We start from the raw sequence: 21,339 nt of genomic DNA, 5'->3' as shown, positions 1-21,339 counted from the left end.
TATGCCTGTTGGATTGACTTTTTTGTTCTTGTTGTCAACCGCGTTGAGTCGCCTATGGGCTGAGAAACTGCAGTATACAAGCAAAGTAAATAAATAAATAAATTGTCGTCTTACCATAGCATTCCATTCAGTTTATAAGAGAAATTGATAATATATGTATCCCCATCACACACAATGTACTCTGGTCCACTTCTATTATAATCTTCCACATTTTATGCTATCATACAGACAAGTGTCGTCCCTGCCCATTCCACATTCTTCTTTTTTTAAAAGGAAAACTGCAATTGCCGAAGTCCAAAATCTAGGTCTAAAAAGGGGGGAAAATATAGTCACAGCGAAGTGGCAATATATCAAAAGTGTGCAATTCCTAAAGAGAAAGTCCCACATTATCTGCCTTGAACTAGATGATATGGCAGCGTGGACACATAACCCAGTTCAAAGCAGATATTGTGGATTATCTGCCATGATATTCTGGGTTATATGAATGTGTGGAAGAGCCCTTGACTATCCTTATATCCCAGGTTATCTGCTTTGAACTGGAGTATATGAGGCCCCTTCCACACAGCTGTATAAAATCCACATTGAACTGGGTGATATGGCAGTATGGGCCCAGGGACCCTTCCACACAGCCATATAACACAGGATACCAAGGCAGAAAATCCCACAATATCTTTTTTATCTGAGGGCCCTTCCAGACAGGTCCTATATCCCAAGATCTGCTTCTGGATTTTCTGTTTATCCCAGATTATCTGGCAGTTTAGACTCATATAATCCAGTTTAAATTAGAAAACCTGAGATCAGATTCTGGGATACAGGGCCTCTCTGGAAGGGCCCTGGGTTATCTGTGGGCCCTTCCACACAGTCCTATAACCCAGATTAAGGCAGAAAATCCCACAATATCTGCTTTGAACTGAGTTGTCTGAATCCACACTCAGAAAAAGTGGGATTTCCTGCCTTGATATTCTGGGATATATGGCTGTGTAGAAGGGCCCCCGGTTCAAAGCAGATATTGTAGGATTCTCTGCCTTGATATTCTGGGATATATGGCAGTGTAGAAGGGCTCCCAGTTGAAAGCAGATATTGTAGATTATCTGCCTTGATATTCTGAAATATATGGCTGTGTGGACTGGCCCTGAGGCCACTTCCACAAGGCGGGGAAAAATCCTACAGTATCTGCTTTGAACTGGAATCTATGGCAGTGTGGACTCAGATAACCCAGTTCAAAGCAGATATGGTGGGATTTTCTGCCTTGGTATTCTGGGTTATATGGCTGAGTGGAAGGGTCCTCAGTCTACACTGCCATATAACCTGGTATAAACAGATAATCTGGAACCAGATCCTGGGATATAAGGACAGTGCAGAAGGGCCCTGAGGCCCCTTCCTCACAGCCCTATATCCCAGAAATCAAGGCAGAAAGTCCCACATTATCTGAGTATGGACTTAGATAACCCAGTTCAAAGCAGATATTGTGGGATTTCCTACCTTGATATTCCAGGTTATAGGGCTGTGTGGAAGGGCCCTGAGTCCACACTCAGGTAATGTAGGATTTCTTGCCTTGATATTTTGGGATATAGGGCTGTGTGGGAGGGTCTTGAAACCACACTCAGGTAATGTGGGATTTCCTACCTTGATATTCCGGGTTATAGGGCTGTGTGGAAGGGCCCTGAGACCACACTCGGGTAATGTGGGATTTCCTACCTTGATATTCCGGGTTATAGGGCTGTGTGGAAGGGCCCTGAGACCACACTCAGGTAATGTGGGATTTCCTGCCTTGATATTCTGGGATATAGGGCTGTGTGGATGGGCCCTGAGTTAGCTTAAATGGTTAATGGCAAGAGCTGTCAGTAAAATAAGGCAAAAAGAAGCCTAAAGTATAGCAATCCCCTCACGCCCCATTCGAAATAATTGAGGAAGGCGCCCTTCTCTGAAACAGCTGTGGAAGATCCTCGCTTACTGGCTGAGCTCCACGCCAGTCACCTCTTTCCCCGCCCACTTTTTACAATTTTCTCTTGTATAGCCAAGTTCAAGTTAGATTGAGCTAACAGCCTCGGGATCTGGCCGCAGAGGAGGAGGAAGCAGGGAAAGAATGTTGGGCGGAATGGAAACAGCTGGCTGGGAGGGGCGCATGCGCAGTGAGCAGGCGCTGTGGCAGGCGCTGAAATTCAAATCTGAAGAGCAGTTGCCGGGGCTCGAGACGGAGGAGTCAGTCAGTGAGAGACAGAGAGGAGCGGCGCGCGCGGGGCCCCCGCCATGGACCCCTTCACTGAGGTGAGTGTTTGGGAGGGAAGGAGGGAGAAGAGCTTTTGAAGGGACATTCTTCTCGTACGCTGGGAAAAGGCCTAATAAACTGAGGGTCCCCCCCCCCCCCCCCTGCTTCTGAGGCTGTGTATATTTCCCTGAGAAGAAGTCCCGTTGTTTCTCCCCAGGCCTACTGCTCCCAGGAAGGCCTGTCTTCCAGTTGCCTTTGCTCACAAGCCACGACGGCTTCTCTCTTCGTTTTCTCGTCATGCAGATAGTTGTCTTGAGCTTCGTGTCTTTTCCCTTGGCTCCTTTGTCTTGACTCAGTGGGAAGGAATGAGACCCACGGGTGGGGCTTTTCTAAATAGTCTCTTTCCTGGTCGTTGAACCTGAGGCGTTTGCAGGGGCGCTTTCTTTGGACATTTTCTGTAGCATTTCTCTTAGAAGACTTAATGAGGTTTCAAATGTTGTTATTTACAGTGTATAGACTGGAACCTATTGGGAAATTTGAAACTGTATTATATGGTTCGTGTAGACTCGTAGAATATAATAATAATAATAATAATAATAATAATAAACAACCTTTATTTGTACCCCGCTACCATCTCCCGAAGGACTCGGTGCGGCTTACAAGAGGCCGAGCCCAAATACAATAGTAAAAACAACAGCAACAACAGACAGCAAAATAACTCAGAAAACAAAGCAATAACATTGACAACACACAATGACACAATTAAAAACAATGGCAGGGCCAAATGTAACAATTAAAATTAAAAGTGGTGGGCATGACCAGGTGGAGTGTTTGGAGGGGATGGGCATGCAGATAACCTAGATCTCTGATAAAGTGCATTGGGTCATAATGCTAGGAGTTTCCTATTCTGGAACAACCACGTTTTCAAGTTCCTCCTAAAGATTGCTAGCGACAGGGCCTGCCTGATGTCTTTGGGGAGAGAGTTCCAGAGTCAAGGGGCCACCACAGAGAAAGCCCTCTCCCTTGTCCCCACCAATCACGCTTACGATGCAGGTGGGATCGTGAGCAGGGCCTCTCCAGATGAATGAAGAGATCGTGTGGGTTCGTACACACCGTTTAGGGCTTTGTAGGTAAGCATCTGCACCTTGAATTGGGACCCGAAAATGAAAGGCAGCCAGTGGAGCTCCTTAAACAGGAGGGTTGAATACAGTTTAACTGCACTGAACTATGTTGACTCAGGGTTGCTATTAGTTTTTCGGGCTGTATGGCCATGTTCCAGAAGCATTCTCTCCTGACGTTTTGTCTGCATCTATGGCAGGCATCCTCTGAGGTTGTGAGGTCTAATTTGGGAGGCCCTTTTCTCGTTATCGCCTTTGTCACAAGTACGTTTGGCGGAGACGAGAGATTTATGATATTGTAAGCATTTAATTTTACCCTGTTAAGCGCCTTGAGTCACCTACGGACTGAGAAAGGAGGCATACAAATACAGTAAATAAATAAATAATACTAGGAAAATGGGGTTATATATCTGTGGAATGTCCAGGTGGAAGAAAGAACTCTCGCCTGTTGGAGGTAGGCATGAATGTTTCAGTTGGCCACGTTGATTAGCATTTAATGGCCTAGCAGTTTTGATGGTGTGTGTTCTTACTGCCTGGGCCACCCTTTGTTGAGAGGTGATTGTTTCCTGATTGTTTCTTGTCTGGAGTTTCTCTGACTTTATTTGTTGTATGTTCTTTAATACTGGTAGCCAGATTTTGTTCATTTCCATGGTTTCTTCCTTTTGGTTGAAATTGTCCACATGTTTGTGGATTTCAATAGCTTCTCTGTGTAATCTGACATGGTGGTTGTTAGACTGGTCCAGCCTTCTCAAATAATATTCTGTGTCCAGGTTGGTTCATCAGTAAGAAAATCCAACAGATGTTACGTTCAGCAAAGGACAAGAGGTATCCTCTCCCCTCTGCAGGAGTCTACCTTATACCATGCAGCTGTGAACAAGTCTACATAGGGACCACCAAATGCAGCGCCCGAACAAGAATCCAGGAAAACATGAAAGGTGCTACAGACTACTTCAACCACAGAAGTCAGCCATAGCAGAGCACCTGTTGAACCAACCTGGACACAGCCCATTATTTGAGAACATAGAAATGATCGACCACTCTAACAACTATCAGACTACACAGACAAGCCATTGAAATCCACAAGCATGTGGACAATTTCAACAAAAAGGAAGAAACCATGAAAATGAACAAAATCTGGCTGCCAGTATTAAAGAACTCTAAAATTGTAACAGTAAATAAAGACGGAAGCTCCAGACAAGAAACAATCAGGGACAGCTAATCACCTCTCAACAAAGGATGCCCCTGGGCAGTAAGAAGACACTCCTTGAAAACTGCTAGGCCATTAAATGCTAATCAAGGAGGCCAATTGAAACATTCACGCCTACCTGCAACAGACCAGAGTTCTTTCTCCCACCCTGGACATTCAACAGATAAATGATTCATTAAATTATTAAGATTGTGACTAGGACTGCATCATTCATTCCAAACCAGGTTATTTCATTTCAAACTGTCTGCTTTAGTAGGGACTAAAATTGCATTTCTCTCATGAGTTCACTGGGGCTTGTTCCCAAGTAAGTATGCATGACAACTCTGGATTGGTGTAATTGTACAAACTTCTCCAGAATTGATGAGTTCATTGACCTTATTCCCCAGATAAATGTGTGAAGGACTGTTGACTGAGAAACTGAAACTTGTGTGAGTTAGTGAGGCCCTGGTATGCCTCACTAAATCACTGTAACTAACACTAGTTTATTTTTGAGTGTAGACATGCATAAAGTTGTACTGTGGGTGCCATAGTTCAGTTAACATAAAGTAATTTAAGAGACTAAAAACAACTCGGCTGACACATAATTTCAGAGCAGTTCTTTTGGTTGCACAGACTTGTATGGCAAAATGGATGGACATCTTATTGCTTGTGACATTGCTTCCAAACTGTTTTTCTCCTTATTAGGTAATCGGTGACTAGACAAGACTAGTTCTGAAGACATTCCTTTTTTCAAATTCTGTTTATTAAACTGAACTTCATTGTGTGTGTGCCAGTATTCTTGGAAGTTTTCCCTGTGGTACACACCCTGCTTATAGATCCAATGAAATGAATTTTTAGGTGTGGTCTGCCAATGCTAAACTTGTTTTTCATTTAATTGTGGGTGTACTTTTTTCCTTAAAAAATCATAATCATTGGTAGGATAACATAATGTAGTAAATGTTATTTTTCCTATAAACTAGAATTAAAATAACCCAACTAGTTTTCTGATGAGAGCTGCTTCTTCTACTGCAGTCTTTCTCAACTTTTTTTTTATTATCACAGAAATGCTTGAAAGTACTTTCAGGTCTCAGGAATCCTCCATGTAAAAATTATATCAACAGCTCAATACTTTAAAACATCTATTTCAGTCATGCTCTCTGATGGAATTTCTAAGTGTCTTTGTGTAGATCTGTCTCCCAAGTTTGTCCATTCTTACAAATATTTCCATAAGTTGAATATCTGCAGTTCTCACTCAGCAGCAGGAGAGAAACGAGGGAGCATGTCCTTGCCTACAGCTTTCTTAAATTCCCAGGTAGCCTGGTGGACTGTAAGATAATCACTTCATGAAAGTATCTAGAAATGTGCATTATTTACAGACTTTGCATGAAGGACCTGTTTTCCATTCTGTTTCAATTGCTTTTTCTGACATTTAGCTTTGGTAATTACCGTAAATTATGCGTCAGTTCCTAAATCTACATCCTCTATATAGTCTTCAGTTTGAAGCCAAGGCTACTGTTTTTGATCAGTTTTTGGCCATTTGAAAGTATACAACTCAAAGATATCTCTGTATTTTTAAAGATCACTTGTCAGCCAAAGACATAAGGTAAAAATAACAAACGTGCATCACATAAAATGTTATCAACATTTTCAGTAGTTAAAAATGGCATGTCAGCATACCAAGTCTAAATTGGAAAAAAATGATTGAATGGCATGGGCGAATGCCAAATGAAAACTTTGATATAATTAAATGCCTCAGTTCTTTGTCTGAGAAGAATTATTAAGAGCAGGATTGGGCAACTGTGTAGTTGGGAGGGCACACACTATTTGCTCCTTCTCACCCAGACAGGTTCACACCAATACATTGTAGCTATAGGAGATGAAAAAAAATAAGTATGGTGATCACATTTTGTGTGTGTCAGGAGCAACTTGAGAAACTGCAAGTGGCTTCTGGTGTGAGAGAATTGGCCATCTGCAAGGACATTGCCCAGAGGATGCCTGGGAAGCTGGAGCTCACAAATGGGAGTTCTTCCCTCTCCCCAGATTTGAACCGCCAGCCTTTCGATCAGCAGTCCTACCGGCACAAGGGTTTAACCCATCGTGCCACCGGGGGCTCCTGTTGGTGACCACATGCAGCCCATCCTATCCCCACTCTTGATGTAGTGTACGACATTGGTGAACTATGTTCCCATACCTGAAATAATTACTCAGATTCAGCTCTTAAAAATCTTTTGAACTTTTGCCACTGTTTATTAAGCATGCAAATATAAAATGAATACAGTACTTTCAAAACTGGAGCAAAATGACTTCTAATAAAAATATTTTGTGCAATTCAGCCAGAGGATATGCTGGTTATTAGGCCTGTTTGATCAAGAAAAAATTTGTTTCTAAAATCAATTCGTAATTGGGGTGTTTTTTTGTTTCAATATTTAAAATATTTACAAAACTTTCCAAAAAAAGTTTTGTTATTTACGAAATTTCGTAAATATTTACAAAACATTTTAGAAACAATTTTTTTCTTGGTCAAACAGGCCTAGTAAACATATTTCTCTCTCTCTTTCCCACCTTTATTATTTATTATTATAATAAATAGCCTGAGTAACTATGAGGAGCCACCTACCTGCTTGGCCAAAAGATCCCCCTCCAGAACGCTATCACTTTGCTCTCCTGGGCGCCGCCATCTTTACTGCTCTACGGCGTGAGCAATCCCTTTCCCTGCTTCACCTACGGAAAGCCTGAAGGGACATACTTTCTTCCTCAAAAAAAAATACGTATTTGAATACTTGCTTGGTCTGTGAAGCTTGGTTGGCAGGTTGAGGCGTGTGTGGGGAGGGAAACTGATGGTCAAGGCGAAGGCAGGGGAGAAGGGCGCGCGCGAAAGGGAGGGAGATGTGATTGGCCGGCGGGGCAGATGATTGACAGAAACAGGAGAAGGTCGTTGCAGCCAAGCGAAGAGAGAGAGAGAGGAGGGCGCCCTCCTCCTCCTCCTCCTCCTCCTCCTCCTCCAGTTGGGAAGAGAGCAAGCGAAGAGAGAGAGAGAGGAGGGCGCCCTCCTCCTCCTCCTCCCCCTCCAGCTGGGAAGAGAGCAAGCGAAGAGAGAGAGAGGAGGGCGCCCTCCTCCTCCTCCTCCTCCAGCTGGGAAGAGAGCAAGCGAAGAGAGAGAGAGAGGAGGGCGCCCTCCTCCTCCTCCTCCCCCTCCAGCTGGGAAGAGAGCAAGCGAAGAGAGAGAGAGGAGGGCGCCCTCCTCCTCCTCCTCCTCCTCCAGCTGGGAAGAGAGCAAGCGAAGAGAGAGAGAGAGGAGGGCGCAGCAGCCCGAGCCGATCGGATGGCGCGCGCGCTCCTGCGCCCTCCTCCTCCTCCTCTCTCTCTCTCTTCGCTTGCTCTCTTCCCAGCTGGAGGAGGAGGAGGAGGAGGGCGCCCTCCTCTCTCTCTCTCTTCGCTTGCTCTCTTCCCAGCTGGAGGGGGAGGAGGAGGAGGAGGGCGCAGGAGCGCGCGCGCCATCCGATCGGCTCCGGCTGCTGCGCCCTCCTCTCTCTCTCTCTTCGCTTGCTCTCTTCCCAGCTGGAGGAGGAGGAGGAGGAGGAGGGCGCCCTCCTCTCTCTCTCTCTTCGCTTGCTCTCTTCCCAGCTGGAGGGGGAGGAGGAGGAGGAGGGCGCAGGAGCGCGCGCGCCATCCGATCGGCTCGGGCTGCTGCACCCTCCTCTCTCTCTCTCTTCGCTTGCTCTCTTCCCAGCTGGAGGAGGAGGAGGAGGGCGCCCTCCTCTCTCTCTCTTCGCTTGGCTGCAACGACCTTCTCCTGTTTCTGTCAATCATCTGCCCCGCCGGCCAATCACATCTCCCTCCCTTTCGCGCGCGCCCTTCTCCCCTGCCTTCGCCTTGACCATCAGTTTCCCTCCCCACACACGCCGCCCTCAACCTGCCAACCAAGCTTCACAGACCAAGCAAGTATTCAATACGTATTTTTTTTTGAGGAAGAAAGTATGTCCCTTCAGGCTTTCCGTAGGTGAAGCAGGGAAAGGGAAAGGGCAGGCACCAGCAGCACTCAGCAGCCTCCATCCCATTAACGAGACGAGCTGAAGCTCGTAAAAAAAATGGGGCTGCTGTTTCGATATTTTTAAACCCTTCCGGGTTTGAAAAAATGTTTTGAAATCGCGTCGGATATGCTAAAAATAACGAATAAATTCCGAAAAACGAATTAACGAACTAAAATCGACAGGCCTACTGGTTATGCTTGATCACAATCTCTTCCTTCCGTCCTCCCCCCCCGCCCTGCCCCACCCTACCCCAATATTTTGGATGACATCCAGAGAATAAGAAGGAGTTGACAAATTGTAACAATTGTGACACATTTTGCTATCATTTCAGTGCTCTGTCATTAGCTACCTTTAGGTTTCAAGTGGCTTTCTGAAACTATGCCTATTTAAATTGTCAGGTTTCAAGGCTCCAACTTGATAATTTGATTACAGCCCTCATTATTTACCAGTGCTTAATTCAATCCATCCTGTCATTTTATAATTTGGCAAGTGCTATAGTTGTTTTTCAGTGTCCAAGTCAGCTTTGCAATCTCTGTTGCTCTGAAGAGAACACCGCAATTCATCTATTGGTTTGTAATTCTTCAAGGAAGAATTATTAACATTTCAAATCACAAAGATCTTCAGCTAAAAGTTATCTATGATCTTTATTAAATATTTAGAAACTTCTAGAGCGAACTCGTGCAAGGAGAGAAAATTTACAGAAGAAAATGGCAGGACGGCCAACAGCTGCATTGCGAACTACAACACAAACAAAAAGGACCAGAGAACCATTGTCTGAAGCTGGTAATCAGCCGCTTCAGCCAAGTAATGAAGGTATTTCCCCACAAACATTAGGTTTGCTGGTTTCTTTGCCTCACACCTTCATTTTTCCAGTAATGTCTTTTCTTCTAGAAAACGGATACTTCAGTGTTGTAAAGCTAATTCTATGTAACTCAGCATTTGAAATCGTTAGTATCTTTATCAGTTGACCTATTTTTTGTGGGAAGATGTTACATAATATTAATTTATGTAACATTAAGAACCAATATTAATAGTTCATTTGGTTGTTGATTAAATGACACTGTGGACCTGTAGGATATCTGCTATCATTTATATTACAATTACATTCAAGGTTTATAGACAAAACTGCTGTAATATAGGTAATCAGGCACCTTAGTACATTTTTGCTAGCGTGGTAGTATAGACAATTTCTTAAACACAACAGATAATTGTCTCATATTGAGGGTCTAAAGAGGTTAAATTCTTATGCTAGTGCACAATCATTAACATGTTCCTAGCACAGTTATATTTTTGCTTCCATTTTCAGTTTCATCCTAAGTTTTTTTTTCTTTTAAAACAAATACAGAAAGGCCAAGTACAAAGCCATCACCATCCAAAAGACGTTGTTCGGACAATGTAGATGTCCCAGTTTCTCATTCAGAGAATGCATGCCCGATTAACCCGTCTTCTATAAACCATGCTGCTCCTGAAGGGAAACCTATAACTCAACCTGTTGCGTCACCCATCAAGAATGAAGAGCCGGACCCCAAATCTGAAGTGGTCTCCATTCCTTCAGTTAAAACACGTATGCAAAAGCTTGCTGAACAGCGCCGCTGCTGGGATAGTGGTAAATGTTTCATTTTCCATTTTAAATTTGCATATTGCATATTTATAAAGAACAATAAATGCATCTATACACATGTATTTTATATTAAGGATGTGCTATTTTTTTGTTACACATTGTAAATCGGACCAAGTTTGTACTTATGATGCGATATCTGACACATGAATGAATGAGTGAGACTTTATTTCTGTTCTGTTTATTCAGGATCTTCGGGTTTGAATTTAGATACAAGGTTTAAGGATATGTTGTATGATTTCCAAATATCTTTTAACCTTTTCCAACCACAGAACCACTTGTGCTATTGGGTTGTAATTTTCATTATCCCTTGTCAGCATGGCGGATAATCAAAAGTGATGGGAGTTGTTATTCAATAATATTTGGGGAGTCAAATGGGGTAAAAACTAAAGAGCACCAACAACTATGTAAAAAATTATATATATCCATGAATTATCTGTCCATGAATTCAATGGCTCTTTGAAGGCAACCATAAGGCTGATGCAGCCCTTGATGAAAATGAGTTTGACACCCCTGGTGTTGATTTATAAAACAAGTGATGGTAATTCTATTATGTGTTAGGGCATATCTATATTGTATTCACTCTACAGTGCCCTATAAGAAGCTCTGTGAGTATAATTTTAGTATCTGAAATTGAGTAATGCCTTGACACCAGCTTTTAATTATCTCATTTGTAGGGAGAAGATGAAAAGTGCCTGGTTTATATGGAATATATGTACTCTTAGTTGGTTCTGAAAATTCTGAATTTCATTAGTAGTTACAGTTATGTGCCACATAGTTTTCCAATACTGCTCTCTGTACTATCTCAATTTTCAGATTTGCCTGAAAGTTCTTGCAGCTCTCCCATCCAATCAAAAGAATGGGTTGCTTCTCCACCCAAGCAACTTCCACTTACAACAGACACCCCAATAGGACGAAGGGGGCGACTTGCTAACCTTGCTGCTACAATTGGCTCCTGGGAAAATGACGTAAGTCATACATCTGGAAAGCAAAACAATACACAAGAAGAGCCTGGTACTACTTGTTTATCCAAATTGTCCACTACAAGTGGAGCATCTGCTAGAATCAATAGTGACAGTGTGAAGCAGGATGCTGCATCCTGTTCGCAAAGAGCTGTTGAGTCATCTGTGAATAAGCCAGCAATCTCTGGAATATTGGTAAGTCATATTTAATCTCATGTGATTTCCTAGTTCTTCAGAGCAGAGGCTGACATATGAGGCAGCAATCCTAAGTGGTATTACTAGGGAGAAAGCATTGTATAAATAACAACTTTAGGAACTCAGGAAGACAACTTGTTTAGAATTATGCTGTTTAACACTTTTAGGAGAAGAAATTAAAATTTGTGGTATACAACTATTTTTACAGAAATGGAATGCTATTGATAGGGATAGTCATGCGATACTAACTTGCTCTAACGATACTAAATCGTGATCTGGGTCCATCTGTTGAGAATCTGTGTTCAACTATTTTAAAGATGAATTGTAGGACTCTGTAAGATGAAAATACTGGTTATAATTGCACTTTAATTAGGTATTTACCTGATAAGAGTTTTCTCAAGTTTGAAAATTTTAATATTTGAAGATGCTCTAGGGAAATGCTGTAAAAAAAATGCAGTATGAGGAGATGGAGGCACTTGTTGAGGCCTCTTAGAAGAAGAGTTAAAAGCATACTTCAGTGTTTGAGCAGTGATGCCAGAATTGCTAATGTCGTTTCTCAGATAATGTAATAAACTCAATGCATGATAATCTTCAATATCCTTTTGAGTCCAGTGAATCAAGTATTTTACTTTCCACTTTCCAGGGACCTAATAGTTCTGCAACAAAAAACTCAGGAATAACCAACCATCATTCTAAAGAAAAGGAGGTATCAAAACTGTCACAAGAAAAACCTTCTCTTAAAACTTCGCTGCAACCAGTGTTGTCTCAACAGCTTCCTGCCAAAGACTCACGATTTAAAGGAACACATGTGCAAATTGATTGCAAGGATAAGCCAACTACACCAGGTAAAAAGATAACACATGTATACGTGTTTTCAATGGTCATTTTTGTTTTTAGTCCTATTTGGCTCTTTCTCACTATCAAAATGTTAATTAGATGTATTAATATATTGTGGTAAATGGCTTGTGTGTGTATTTACATTCAAGTCACCTGTTGACTTGAGGTGAATCCATTTGGGTTTTCTTAGGCAAGGAACGCTAAGTGGTATTTGCCAGTTCTTCATCTGAAACACTTATTAAGCATTTGGTATTATAACTATCCTTAAATCATAGAAATAGATTGAATTGCCTCAGGCAACAAACAAGTTGTTAGACCAAGACCAAAGCTCAGTGTAAGCACAATGGAAACATGAAGAAATTACGGCTTCAGTATTCTCTGATGTTTAGCACCATTTCACTTAGAAGGTAGTTGTGCTTCAAACACCTTACTTACTTGTTTACCTGTCCATACCTGCCAAAATTTTTGACCTGAAGGTATGCATGCTTGTTTGCAAACCCGTCCCACTATTTTAATTTTGCCTTACTACCAGGGTAAATGGCTGCAGTCCTGTGTACAACTATGATATACTCTGGACTGAATCTATTCCAGATCTTTGAAATGAAGCACAAATAGGGCACATAGAGAATCCTAATAAATTTGCTCTCAGTTTCTATTGAACAATTTTGAAAGTGCTGCTCTTCTTACAAACTGCATTTCGCTTTTAATGTATTTTACAGTTCATTGTCATGCATATTTTTTCATTAAAAGTACAAAATAGAAATGTTAATTTTGGAAGGGGGAGTTTTTTGGGTAAGATTTGCTTAATTTAGTTCATATTAGAATGGCAAAGGTTGATACTTATCTATGAGTGATACATCTAAGAGGCTGAATGTGTACAACAGCCACCCATATAATAAAAAGCACACAGGTTTATTGTCAGTTGTGGGGGCATTACAAAACTGTTCACCATCTGGAAGAAAAATACCAATAACCAGTTCTGCATGTTGTAGTGTTGATTTAAGAAAAACCGTGTGGCCACCAATGGCACACAGGATATTTAATGGAATTCCTCTGCAAATTGCCGGGAGCCCAATTTTGTTTTGTTTTGTTTTGGGTTTTTTTGTTGAACTCGTTAATTTTGTTGAATCATTTGCAAGGGTGCCACCTATGTTTTTGCAGTAAGGAGTCAATAGCCATGTCGTAGAACTGGCATATAAATATTATTGGGTATCCTAGGTAGAGAGTTTTGGGTTGTTTTGTTTTTTTTGTAAACCCCCAGCTTTGGGACTGGGAAGGCTTTCATGTTGTGTTTTAGCATCATTCTGCACAATTAGGTTTTAGTGAAGTCATTTTTCAAGAAAGAATGACAGTATCAAAAATGATGGCATGCTAAAATGTGTGTTTTAGAAAATCACCTCCAGTTCCTGAAATCTAGTAACTGTATATAAAATCCTAAATCCTCATTCTGGGGGGGGGAAAATCAAAATTGCATAGACCTGAATCTTTTGTAGCTCATTAACTTATATATCCAGAATTTAGGCTTTTTACTTGTTAGACTATTCCACTGTTCTCTGAAAATAATTGTGTTCAAGCTGCTGGACAAGGTTGGAAACATGTATGAATTTAACTTAGTCATAAATTTGGATTGTTTAAAAAAGTCATATCTATTTGTATGATGCAGCATTGTGTTTTGAAGGTGCAGGTATCTGTTTCCTTCTCCATTGTATTTAATCAAAACATGTTCATATATGGAATCTAAGAGCTGGCTGAAGTTGTGTAGTTAGAAGAAAAGTTTGAAAACAATGTCATGTTATATTTCCAGTTATTTCTAAATCATAAAGTACCTAACTTGTGAGTGAAACAAAATCTATTTTTCTTATAGGAGGATCAGGCATTAAGACTTTTCTTGAACGTTTTGGAGAACGGTGCCAGGAGCGTAGTACACAAAGTCCTGGCATCGCTGGAGGACACAAAACCCCTGTTATCACTCCAAATACAAAGACAATCCAAGAAAGACTTTTCAGACAGACTGAAGTATCCTCAACTGCCAATCTAACTTATCAGATCAAAAAGGTATGATTTACTATCTACTTAAATTGTGAGGAATGTTCAGACTTAAGTAATATACATTGTTAGAGATAATGAGTGCACGTTTACGTAACCTTTACCTATTCTTGATATATTCAGGAACGTGAACGAGAACTTGCATGCATTAGAGGTCGTTTTGATAAGGGCAACTTGTGGAGTACTGAAAAAGAAGAGAACTTGAAGAAGAAAGATCAAGAAACAAAACAGGTAAAATGTTGCATCTTGTTTTAAGGGAATGGCTAACATCTCCTTAGATACACATAGATGCTTTCTGTGAGATGACCTGTCCTCCATACTATGCATGTTAAAATAATGTATCAAGAACTTTATATATGGCATGCACCATTTTTGCAGAAACTAGTCTTTTTGTGTAATCCCTATGGGTAGGCTTTATGCATTTTTCCTTCAACCAGCATCATAGAGTCATGTACTATCTATCTATGTCATGATACAGCTTCATTCTGCATCAATTGTCTAGGCCCAAAAAGTTTGTACGGTGAAAGTACTGTCTGTAAGAATTCAGACTGACACTTCTGTCCAGAACAGGACATCCCAATGTTGTCTGACCCAGGTCTCGGCTCTAAAGTAGTGTATTACAGTTTTGCCATGTTAAGCTACTTCTCATTTTCCAGGTCTCATTTCGTTTCATGGGATAGGTTGAAGATAGAAAAGCGGTTGTTAATGCACTTTGAATTCTAACAAATAACCTGGATTTATTTTTTAAGATCTCATTGCACAAGAAGGATATTTCTGGTACTTTATATAGTCTGACCATGATGTATTTTTTCCTAGGAAATTCGGATACAAGCTAATTCAAAGCACGTCACCAGTTCAGTTGATAATTCCCAGTTAGCAACAGAAAAAGTCACAAGACGTGAGATAACAGCAGACAGCACATTTTCAGGTGAGTATATTCTAGATCACTGCTTCTTAAACTGTGGGCCCCAACCTTAAATAGATCACCTTAGCTCAGTGTTGGGGTCCTCAAAAATTTGGCAGCAAATTAAAGTTTCTGAATGTTACCTAATGGCTGTTTTAGAAATTAACATAGATCTGTTGTGCAGTGTAGATGCACTGTAGGCTTTACAAAATATGATTCAGCATCATAAAAAAGAGAGTCGGCCTGTTTAGCAAGTCTTGCAAATACTGATTTATCATCAGTAAATGTTTGGTTTTTATATCTATTTTATATACTTATATACCTAGAATCACTTAACAATATCTTGAGCAAAATGGGGTCATGAGTGGAAAAAGTTTAAGAAGCCCTGTTCTAGGTTACAAATGATTATATGAATGTGAAGAATGCTCTAGTTAAAGGTAAAAAAAGGTTTGTTTAAATTCTGACCTCGTACATGTTTAGTGTATATCTAAGTTTATATTTCAGGGTTTTAGTATCCATTGTTAAGATATTGTTAATGAAACCAAGTACTTGCTTTACAAGTTTATGTCAAGTAGGAACCTACATTTTTTGACTGTCGTGTAAAAGATGAAATAGCTAGCTGATACGAAAGCTTTGGATTTCAGTTCTAAGGAATCCTCATTATTTAGCATGTTAAATGGGGGTGATTGAAATTACAGTATAATCCAAAATATATGTAAGGCAACATATAGGAAAAGGCTGAGCTAGAATATTTTCCCCATAGAAGCATGACAGGTATAGCTGGCTAAGTTATCTCCCTGCCTCTTCCACATTTTAATAAAATGTACAAAGTAGATTTCCCCTGATATTTCAATTAGCACTATTTGTAAAGAATATGCATGTTCTATACATGATCAGATGTTATTTTTTCAAGCTTGTCATAGCAATTCTTCAGATTCTATAGGCCCACTTCCCATCTTCTCAAGTTGCATATGTTGTCTTGTGTATTAGATTAATGGTATGATTAGTGACTATCTGTGACCCTTGTTCCTATTTGTATGCAAATTGGGGAAAAAATTCATTTGAGGAAATACATGGTCCCCGTCGTACACTGGCGGAAATATACCTTTATAAGGATATTATGGGCTAAGTCCAATATTGAAATGTTAACCAGAACTTTAGAATATTAGTAAATTCTCCAACCAAATTAAGATGCTGATTGTTTCTCTTCAGAAAGCAGAAGGTAGAGATTTCCTAGTCTTTTGAAAAATCTAGAATTAAACAGCTCATTTGAAAAATAGCTTGACCTTACTGAATTTTATTTAAAAGCTGGTTGTTTTATTAAGTATTACCTGGAAATCTTTAGGTACTTCAGATGAAAAGAGAGAAGAACACACTCCCCTGAAAACCTTCCCACCAAAGACTCCTACAAAAGCAGTTTCTAATTCAAGGCTTGAGGAACTATCTGAAAAACAAAATGGTTTGTATTTTCTAACTTTTTATCTTCAATTAGTTCATTAAATACTATTCAAAAGAGATTTTACAAATATTGGTAGACTTAAGCCTTTTCAATGAACTGCGTTTGATCTTTAAGACATAGGTAAACTCGGTGTTTGGAACATCTTGTTTTATTATACAACAACATAATTCATGATTAAATTATTGAAAGATATCACTATAAAGTAAGAAATGAATCTAAAAATGCAAAACATGCCATCGAAACAAAATAGCATTAATAAGCAATAATTGTTACATGTTTATTTTAAAGACATGCCAAGTTCAAACCAATAATAAAAAGCTGTTGTAATCTTTAGAATTTACCTGAAAAGACACAAATAAGAGATGGAACAAATTTTGCAAAATTGGGAGTTGTATAGTTATGTGACTGCCACTGGAATAACTTGATCTCATATTGCAATTAGAAATCCAAAAAAGAAAACAAGAAGACATACTGAAATGCACTTCCCATAAATGCAGTTAATCAGCAGGAGAACTATGTAGAAGATTTTCATTATTGCCATTTGCAATGAAGAAAATATTTTTACAATTTTTCTTATTTCTCTGCAAACTTCCAGATTATAATGTGGAATCAGATTGTAAAAAGACAGAAGAACACAGTCCGCTGAACATTGCCTCACCAAAGACTTGTGCAGATAAAGTGTCCAACTCAAGCCTTGAGCAGCTTCCTGTCAAACAAAACGGTTTGTCAAAAGACTAATATAAAAACTGTGACTATTTACTATAAGACAAAATCTGAAGTATGCATGCTATTGGTGTCTATTAGGCTAATCAAAAGGTACAAAGTACTTGGAGCTGCCTTCCTGAACTTCTTAATTAAGCAAAAATTGTTTATAAAGAAATCATGAAAAAAATAAAAGTAAAAGTGTTAGAGTCAAAGCTCTGCATCTTAGTTGAGGTGTTTGCTTAATATGATATTGGGATATTTTCTTTTGTTGTTTCTGTTTTCAATTACGTTATGACTGTTGTTTGACTCGTCTTTTATGTCTACATCAATCCTCAATACTTCGGCCTTCTCCTTGACACTGCAGAATGAAGTATCTCTTTTAGTGTTTACATTCTGAATGTACTGAAACTCAAGCAACAAGTTGGCTGGCCAAGTAAACTCAAGTAATTAGTAGACAGTGGAGATTATATTTAGCAAATTTATGGTATGTCCAGAACAGTAAACCCTAGTGCCTAAGTTAGTAGCTATTGATCTTGAAGGTGATCCAGGCAGCTATTTAAAAAAATAGTATTTAATACGTTCATCTAGAAAAAATTGAAAAATAGTATTTAATACGTTCATCTAGAAAAAAGGGTTCAGTTCACAAAGATCAGGTAGCAGAGCTCCCGCAGAAATATTTAGGAACTAAATATTATTAATAATTAATAGCTGCCTGGATCACCTTCAAAACTGAAAGGTCTACATTCAATTCCTACTCCCAACTGATCTGAGCCATTGAATGATCTGGTGAATGACAACTCAGCAACTATGTAAATCCCATAGGTTTAATATGTTTGCTCTTGTTGAACAGTTGCATTTAGGCCAATGAAACTGTTGCCAAAAACGGGGGGTGGGGTGGTTTTGGTGTGGGGAAAGCATAGCTGGAGAACAGATTGTTTAAATGTATTCTGGGTTTTGATTCAACATGACAGAAGTAGAGGCACCTGAATCTCTAATTTAGCTGCTTTGAAAAATACCGTAAAAATATAATGGCAAAAAAAATTGTCTAAAAAAAATAAAAGGGAGCCTACATGGTGCGTGTGAGAGTATGAAAAATAAAAATAAAGGCACTGGAAAAGTTATATTTTGCTGAGAGTAGAGTTAAAGTAAATTTTAAGACCAAACTTCACAATATGCATGGGATCCATTTGATTCTTTGGATAATGCGAGGAGGAATCTATATAACTATTGCCCTCACGCCCACTCAGAAGGCTGAAGTCCACTAACTTCCTTTGTTTACTGCTGACTCTTACTGTCCTGCCTTACATTTTAAATATTTCTTTCATTTCTTCCTTTCATATTAAATCTATTCTGTTCACTTTTCTTAGTCTATACTTTTTTCATTTTACATCTGCACCTTCTTTTTTAAAAAAATCCCAAGACCTCTCCTCCTTTTCTCACATATAATGTCAAATGTAAGCATGCTGGGAAAAGAGCCAATGGAAAGCTATGATTTCCCCAGGAAAAACAGTAATGGAGGGCCAGTCTGAGAAGCAGTATCAGTTAGGGGTGAACTACTGTATTTGCAGTTCAACTATTGCTACATATCATTACATGAGAGACTGAATTGTTAATACCCTATGTAATATACAGTTTCATCCTAAGTGCCTTCTCATGTATTTGTGTTCCTCTGATTTAAGTTGTAGGTGGATCAGACCAGTCTTCTGCACTCTATCTTTTTGCCAAATGTTTTAGACTACTTCATACTAGAAATCAGAAATTCCATACCATTTGCCTTAGTCACATGAAGTTCATCTCTATATTATTACCAGGGAGTAGAAGTTTAGTTTCAATAAACGTTGGGTCTGTCCATCACTTTGCTGTGGGTTTTAGTTGTGCTTATTTTGTGTATATATATGAGCAAACATTGGGTGTGTGAGAGAATATTTAGTCAGCGTTAAGAATGTATGGATTTCATTTTCTAGGTGAAGAAACTGAGGTGAATGACGAAATGAATAGTTCAAAGGTGATCAGTGACATATTTGATGAAGTACTTCAAGATGGTGGGACTGACATAGAGAAACTTAAAAAGGACATGAGAATTAACTTAGACTATGATAGTGAAGAGGAAGCAGAAGAAACTCTGAATATTTCATCCATGTCACTCTTAACACCCTTGACAGAGTCTGTTGCTGTTGCAAGTCCAGAGGTAAGAAAGAACATTAAATATGATAGTGCTATTTATAGTTATCACAGTAAGCTGTCAGGAAATTGCTTATATACCTTGAAATGTCTCCCTATATTGTGTTCCTTATATTAACATACTCTTCAAATAAATATCACTTGAAAAGTTCAAGAATGGTCAACTACCTATGCTTCTTTTCTTTCGTCTTCCAGATTTTTGCCTCCCCATGTAAATCAGTGGGCCAAGGAAGCAATGCAAACGATGACAGTCCAAGATCAAGCAAGTTTCAGAGAATGTCTGTCTGTAGAACTGAATCCTCAAGCAGCTTTGGTTCCTTGTCAGAGGATCGCAGTCTTCTGTATAGGTATATATTCCTAGTTTAGAATGTTAAATTGAATAATCTGATCTTTTTTTGAAGTAATAGTGATAAAACATAAGAAAAGGCAATTAAACAATTTGGCGGCATCCAAGAGTGGCCAAGTGTCTTTTCTGGAGAATAGACTCATGGGAAAAGTTGAAGGGCATTAGTGTGAGACTTTTGGAAGACACAGACTGTAGGGAATCAGTTCACCTAGCATTATTCTGGGATTTGTATGGTGCAAAGTCATATTGCTACATTCTCAGTCCACTTTAAGGGGAGCCATATCAGCAAGTTACGTTCCCATACCAATTTTAGTAAGACTAGTTAAGCAATAACTTCATTCAAGACTGTCTAAAATGTAGATTAGGTAAAACAGTCTGATCTTCATCTTTCTAAAACTGAACTTTTTTTCCTCTGGAAGCATTGATGCCTATCGATCTCAGCGGGTGAAAGAAATTGATCGTCCTTCAATAAAACAAGTAATTGTTCGTAAAGAAGATGTTTCTTCCAGAATTGAGGAGAAAAAGAATGGAGGTTCTGATCAAATTAACATTAAAAGCAAGTTGCAGGTAAGTAAAACTATTAGGCATGGAGTGGAATCCTCACCTCCACCCCCATTGAGACACAAGAGATGCCCTTTTCCCAAAAGGAAGTGACCCAGGAGTTGAGTTCTGGGCAAAAAGGGTTTCTCCTGTCTTTAAAATACATTTTCCAAAAAGAAAAAAGGGAGGGGGGATGAGGTTCTCCAAGGGAGCCATGAATTTCCTTAACCATTGACAGGCATCCACCATGTTCTATAAAATATTCCTCGTGTCTGTACAATGTTTAATACAGGTTGACTATCTTACTCAGAATTCCAATATTTGAAATACTCCAAAACTGTCCTCACAGTTGGCTGAGATAGTGCTTTCTAATGGTTCAATTTTGATAGACTTTATTTTATGCATAAGATTATTATGAAAATATTGAGTATAAAATTAGGCTATGTATGTAATATGTATACAAAACATACATGAATTTTGTGTTCAGACTTGGGTTCCATCTTCAAGTTGGGTTCCATCTTCAAGTCTCACTATATACAAGTATTCTAAAATAAAAAAAAAGTCTGAAATACAAAAATGTCTTGTCCGAAGCATTTCACATAAGGGATACTCAACCTATACATGTTAGGATTCTTTTTTGATTGATTGGATTAACAAAAGATAGGTGCTTTCTGATTCCACTTTCAGTCCTAACCTGTGTAATTTGGATGTTGCAGTAAGAAGAATTTCAGATATTTTCTTTCATGACTGATTTTAAATTAAATAATTAAAATTGTTGGCTCTGAGGAAAATGTAACAACCGTGTTCTAAAGTCTCCTCACTCTACTTCTTTTAGGAGTTGAATAATGAAATAAATTTGCAGCAAACAGTAATACATCAAGCAAGTCAGGCTCTGAACTGCTGTATTGATGAGGATCATGGAAAGGGGTCGCAAGAGGAAGCAGAAGCTGAGAGACTACTTCTCATTGCAAGTATGGTGTCTTTTATTTGTTTAACAGTTTA

At 39.3% G+C, this 21,339-nt stretch overlaps 1 protein-coding gene across 4 annotated transcripts in view; it reads left to right on the top strand.

Moving 5' to 3' along the window:
- Positions 1-2,070: 2,070 nt before the first annotated feature.
- The window catches only part of ANLN (anillin, actin binding protein), a 34,913-nt gene continuing 15,644 nt past the window's right edge, over positions 2,071-21,339 (top strand). For 2 of the 4 annotated variants that reach the window (XM_067470180.1, XM_060781616.2), the window contains exons 1-14: positions 2,071-2,268; positions 9,204-9,357; positions 9,890-10,150; positions 10,979-11,319; positions 11,963-12,164; positions 14,021-14,211; positions 14,326-14,433; positions 15,019-15,130; positions 16,452-16,565; positions 17,161-17,286; positions 19,235-19,458; positions 19,647-19,798; positions 20,217-20,364; positions 21,173-21,308. In XM_067470180.1, coding sequence (XP_067326281.1) covers positions 2,251-2,268; positions 9,204-9,357; positions 9,890-10,150; positions 10,979-11,319; positions 11,963-12,164; positions 14,021-14,211; positions 14,326-14,433; positions 15,019-15,130; positions 16,452-16,565; positions 17,161-17,286; positions 19,235-19,458; positions 19,647-19,798; positions 20,217-20,364; positions 21,173-21,308 — 2,287 coding nt within the window. In that variant the 5' untranslated portion in view covers positions 2,071-2,250. Of the gene's footprint in view, positions 2,269-4,815; positions 4,839-9,203; positions 9,358-9,889; positions 10,151-10,978; positions 11,320-11,962; positions 12,165-14,020; positions 14,212-14,325; positions 14,434-15,018; positions 15,131-16,451; positions 16,566-17,160; positions 17,287-19,234; positions 19,459-19,646; positions 19,799-20,216; positions 20,365-21,172; positions 21,309-21,339 lie in introns of those variants that run through there. The other 2 variants (XM_067470181.1, XM_067470182.1) reach the window with 2 other exon arrangements.

The sequence above is a fragment of the Anolis sagrei genome, chromosome 6 (genome assembly GCF_037176765.1).
Source record: "Anolis sagrei isolate rAnoSag1 chromosome 6, rAnoSag1.mat, whole genome shotgun sequence".
Taxonomy (NCBI): Eukaryota; Metazoa; Chordata; class Lepidosauria; order Squamata; family Dactyloidae; genus Anolis; species Anolis sagrei.
This window is presented reverse-complemented; position numbering and strand designations above follow the sequence as displayed.